This window comes from Meles meles, chromosome 9 (assembly GCF_922984935.1).
Source record: "Meles meles chromosome 9, mMelMel3.1 paternal haplotype, whole genome shotgun sequence".
Classification (NCBI taxonomy): Eukaryota; Metazoa; Chordata; class Mammalia; order Carnivora; family Mustelidae; genus Meles; species Meles meles.
Window position 1 is genome coordinate 13305175 of NC_060074.1, and position 5596 is coordinate 13310770.

Below are 5596 nucleotides of genomic sequence, written 5' to 3' on the forward strand. Positions count from 1 at the left end.
TGGTCTTTTGGTCAAAGGATAGGTGAGAGTTGCAGATAAGGAGGATGAATCAATCTAGAGATCTAATGTATGCTATAATGACTACAGTTAATAATCCTGGATACTCTGATACTAGAGATATCCTGGATACTAGAGATATGCTAAGAGAGTGTATTTCAGGTGCTCTTATACATGTCCCACATACACACACACACACAAGATAATTAAGTACGTGAGGAGATATGTTATTAGCTTGACCGTGGTAATCACTTCACTGTGTAATTAGCTGTACGCCTTAAATATATACAATTTTTAGTTAAAATCAGGCACCCTGAAAATGTTGAAAGACTTTGACTAGAGCTTAGAGAACCTGAACAAAAAATAAGGTTATGCATGTGAAAAAATGAAGCAATGAAAAAATAATGCAATTACTAATTCCAGGAAAGACAAAAAATTTAACAAGAAAGGAAGCATAATAAAAGAATATTGTGTTTACATAGTACTATTGATTCAACTAAAAGTTGTAAATAACTATACAAAAACATCAATAGCAAAGTGCTCAAATTCATTACAGAATGGAGGTGAATACTGAAAAATAGTTGTTAGAAGTTGTAAGTAGTTGCCTTCATGAAATATGATGGGGTAATAGGGAGAGTTAGAGAAGGGATAGCTTTTTGTAATAGGCCTTTTAGTTGTACTTGCTTTTTTTGAACATTCACATCTTGTATTTTTTTTTTTTTTGAAGATTTACTTATTTGAGAGAGCAAGTGCAAGTGGGCGGGGGGAGAAGAGGGAGATGGACAAGCAGACTCTGTGCTGAGTGTGGATCCTGACGTGGGGCTCAATCTCATGACCCTGAGATCAGGACCTGAGCTGAAAGCAAGAGTCAGACGCTCAACTGACTGAGCCACTCAGGCACCCCTCATATTTTTTTATTTTGTTACGCAATTTTGAAAGAGTTCAAGGTAAAGTAAGTATGAATCCTCTCTTAATTTTTTTTTTGCTTTTTATTCTGATTATGTCAGTAATATTACTATTTAGATTGGCTTAATAGTAAGCCTAATAATAGCTCACCCATCTTAGAGACCAGTTGGGGAAAGATAGAAGGCCAGCAGCAACATTCTCCCCTTTCTCATTTGCCTCAGGACTGGAAGTGTTTTCAGGTGGGGCAATAAGTATTAGAAAACTATGGATATCAGCCAGTGTTATAAAGGGTCTTGTACTTTAGTTCTGATTCAGATTCTTAATCTGAGTTCTCTTAATCTGAGTTCTCTTAATCAGAGTTCTCTCTAGCTCTGGACTGTGGTTTGGGACTTACTGTGGCGTAATATGACTTGTCTCGTTTCACTTTTTAGATGCTTTGCATCAGACCTTTAGTGAGCTTCATTTCGAGATCGTGCCGTTCAGAGACTCTACAGCCAAGAAAATCTGTGACGTTCTCAAATGCTACCAAAGCATGGACCACACTACCAGGGACTGCTTCATCTGCTGCATCCTCTCCCATGGAGACAAGGGCATCATCTATGGCTCTGACGGACAGGAAGTCCCCATCTATGAGCTGACCTCTTACTTCACTGGTTCCAAGTGCCCTTCCCTTGCAGGCAAGCCCAAAATCTTTTTCATTCAGGCTTGTCAAGGGGATAACTACCAGAAAGGGATAGCTGTTGAGACCGACTCTGAACAGAAGGAAGCCTGTCTGGAATTGGACTCATGTCAGAAGAGATACATCCCAGACGATGCTGACTTTCTGCTGGGGATGGCCACTGTGAATAATTGCGTTTCCTACCGAAACCCCATGGAGGGGACGTGGTATATCCAGTCCCTTTGCCAGAGCCTGAGAGAAAGATGTCCTAGGTAATTTTTGCCTACTCTGCCCTTCATTTTTTCTGAATTTCTAGTTATTGGTGACACAGCTGTACTTCCCAGCTCAGTTGCGAAGTGGGAGAGGGGGGCCAGTGTTAACATCTTTAGTTCATAGCTGGAAAAATCAGACACTTACTGCATAGTTTCTTTATGTAGTACCCGAAAGGACAGTTGGGGTGTCCTAAAGTAGGGAATGATGGTAAAGTCAGTCCAGCTCCGTTTTTAGGCAGAAACACGACTGAGCCAACTCAGCTAGTTTTGGAAGTCTTCCAACGAGGTAATAACCCATTTCAGTGTTTAACATCCTCCAACTCTTAAAGTTCTATCATAGCTAATCAGTCCTCTTGATGTGTTGTGGGAGATGAGTACCAAAGAGTAGAAACCCTTTCTTTTCCCACTAATTTGGCCTGATACGAGGCCACAAAATATGGGGAAAACATCTTTCCCTCCCTTATTATACCCTATGCTGCTTCCTTTAGTTAAATGATGGTTTTGTAGTCACAGTTCACGCAAAGGCACACATGACTGACGGGCGAATAGCAAGACCTCTTCTAGCTCTGTGGCTCTTCGTGCTGTAAGGGTATGAAGAGGGAGAACGTCCCACGGCCGATCAAGAAGTGAACCGTAACATCGGTACCATGTTTTCCGTTTGTAAGTTAGACCATGAATCCCACAGAGGTACAGGAACAGGTTGCCCAGCTCACCTGCCGGGGGAGGCTGGTGAGGAAGGGGGGAGCGGCTGCAGGGGACACTGGGTTTCCCTTGCCCGATGTGACCCACGATCACACAAGCTGTATGAGATATAACATCAGGTAAGGACGTATTTTTTTAACTGAATCGAGTTCGGGAAATTAATGTAGGTTGATTTTAATCATCAAGACTCTGCTGGTGCTGATGTTCTGGGGGGGGGCACTGAGGTCATTACAGGGTAAGTGACATCGTGCGTGGAAGAGTAAGGTACAAACAGGTCAGGAGGGAAAGAACCCAAACCTGATGTGGACCCTGAAGTTTCTGATGATCAGTCGAGATCTTGAGTAAACCAAAGTTAAGTTATTAAGCCCCGAAGCTCCTCCTTTACCTGGAAGGCTTTGATAGGTCTTAGTTTAGCAACTTAGGATTTCAAATGCCTGATGTTTTGAGGGAAGGGACCTGTCCCTAAGGACAGCCGGTGTCGTTTCCCCGCAGATGGTCACAGTGGTGTTGTTTTTCAGGGGAGAAGATATTCTCACCATCCTCACTGAAGTGAATTTTGAAGTGAGCAATAAGGATGACAGGAGAAACATGGGCAAACAAATGCCACAACCGACCTTCACACTGAGGAAAAAACTCGTTTTCCCTTGTGACTGATGCTTTAACTGCATAACACTATGCTTAATTTAATTTTGATAAAATGCTGCTATTGCTTTTCCTTTTTTTTTTTTTTTTCCTTTCTTTTGGATGGCGGGAAGGGGAGACAATGGGATTCAGTACAACCTAATTCTCATTCAAATTTAAGCCTAACTCTCTGGCTTTGCAGTAATAGCTAGAGATTTATCGTCCTAGTATGATTTAACTTTATTTTTGATTTGATGAAAAAGTTTTTAGAAAGCCTAGAGTAGATAAGAAAGTATAGAAAGTTTAAAAGAAATGTAACATCGTAACTTTAGGTTCAAAAACCGTGGCAGAATGAGCGGTCTTTGCGCATCGCTCATCTGCTTTCAGCCTGGAATCATTTGATTCCCCGCAAACCATGAAGCGTTTAAAAAAAGAAGTTAACGATGTCATTCCAAAGGTTCAGTCTGGAGCACAGAGTTAAGGGCCGTGCAGAGATCTTAGAAGCGTAAGAAGATGGGGAATGGGGAAAGCAATTTCCCACTTGAGGCCTCAGAATAAGTGAATGTTGTTCAAGTCCTGGGAGACAAAGTCAAGAAAACCATAATCCTCCTCCTTTCTGTAAAGAGCTTTTGATTCCTCATTCCTGGTTCTTGTGGGAATTTGTCGGATTTACATTCCTGCTAACAGGATATGCTTCTACGGAGTCGAATGTGAGGTATAATTGTTAAAAGGTACTGTCGGGACTTTTTATTTTCTTAAGTAGCCCTATCCCTCCCACCCGCCGGAAACCTCTCATCCCATGACCTGGGGCTTGAACACACAACACCAAGGGCAAGGTTCACAGGCTCTACCATCTGAGTCAGCCACGCGGCCCTGAAAGTTACTGTTACAAGGCAACAGCAGCCCACGAATAGAGTCTCTTGTGCTAGACCCCATGTCCGCAAACCCAGACTTAACAGCTAACCGAAATGCAGTTATGGTTCCCCGGGCATGTTATCTTTGGGCAGTTAGCATGGAATTACCCGGTTCACCAGTGCTGATGGCAGGATAAACTCCTTCCATTCCCCTCGGAAAAGTGACCGAATGCAGTTTGATCCGATTTGATCCTTACTTTTACTCAGCTGGATTTCTGTTGTTGGACAGTATGCGGAGGGATGCCAGTGACCCCCTCTCAGAGGTCCCTGACGGAGATTTTTGGGATCCGACCTAGCTAAAAAAAAACAAACACAAAACCCTCATGTGTAACGCTCCCGCATGCAACCCAGAGACCCCAGAGCTGCGGCCCCCTGAGCTACGGGGAGACACTGCTTCAGGGACAAAAGACACTGTAACTCTGTTTAGATTTGGATTTCACAAAATCTAGGAGTGATTTTCCTTGTTCTTATTATTTGTCAGTACCTTTAACTCATATTTGAAAGGACTGATGTTAGCAGCATGTTATCTCTCTGTACTGCCAGGCCTCCCTTTCCAAGCCATCCTCTACACTACTCTACAGTTTTAAAAATACTATAACTTCGAAAGCTATTTTTAATGTGAAAATCTTTAACACCTTTTCTCTTACCGCTTTTAAGTTCTATCTATCAATATCTCATTTGTTTTTTTTTTTGCAAATGATACTTTCTCCATGCATCATTTCATTGCTTTCTTTTTTTCCCACTGCTTTCTTTTTTCTTTTTTATTTTATTTAGTTTATTCTAAATTTATTTTAATAATTCTAAATTTGTAAGAATGTCTTTTTAAAAAGATTTTTTCAATAATATTTTTTCAATAATATTTTTAATAGAATAAAATAGAATTTAACTTACTGTTGGCTGAGATTGGTTGGTTTGTTCGTTTTGTTTTTGTTGCTTGCCATTGGCATCTCACAGGTGAAAAATATTGGGATCACAGGGTATGTTTCACTTTAGCCTCCTGATGTTGGCTCACACGGTTGTATTTTCTTAAAAAATTTGTTGCCCATATGTAAAAATTGGGACAGTGTCACATAAAAACCACCTTTTTTTTTTTTTTTGAAAAATCAGAATATCTGACCACATCGATCCCATTCTAGTGCTGCCACACAAGAGGATGGGTTCACCCACTCCCCCATACCTCCCCTCCCCATCCCCTACATTTAGGCTCCTGCCAATTACCATTTACCACCGTGGTTGTTTTTGTGATTATTTTTCCTTATGTCCAGTCCACTTATTTATGTTGCCTGCCCTGTGGGGATTTGAATGCTGGTGATTATTTAGAGAAGGTGGCAACAATCATCAGAAACTTTTCCCAACTCATAGTTACAGGAAAGATGACTGAGAAATGGCGCAGTGGAGACACACGTAAGAGAGAAAAGGTTTTTGGAACTGAATCAATTAATTATCATTCTTGCTAGCAAAGTGCCCCAGGGGGACAAAAGCTAAACTCCAAAATGTAGTCAATATTTAATAGGAAGTTCTTCAGA

The 5596-nt window shown here is 41.2% G+C and overlaps 1 protein-coding gene across 6 annotated transcripts in view; it reads left to right on the forward strand.

The window, feature by feature from the left end:
* The window catches only part of CASP8 (caspase 8), a 49454-nt gene extending 44626 nt beyond the window's left edge, over nucleotides 1-4828 (forward strand). For 5 of the 6 annotated variants that reach the window (XM_046019024.1, XM_046019025.1, XM_046019027.1 and 2 more), the window contains 2 exons: nucleotides 1335-1833; nucleotides 3054-4828. In XM_046019024.1, coding sequence (XP_045874980.1) covers nucleotides 1335-1833; nucleotides 3054-3189 — 635 coding nt within the window. In that variant the 3' untranslated portion in view covers nucleotides 3190-4828. Of the gene's footprint in view, nucleotides 1-1334 lie in introns of all 6 variants that reach the window. The other variant, XM_046019028.1, reaches the window with a different exon arrangement.
* The last annotated feature ends 768 nt before the right edge of the window (nucleotides 4829-5596 follow it).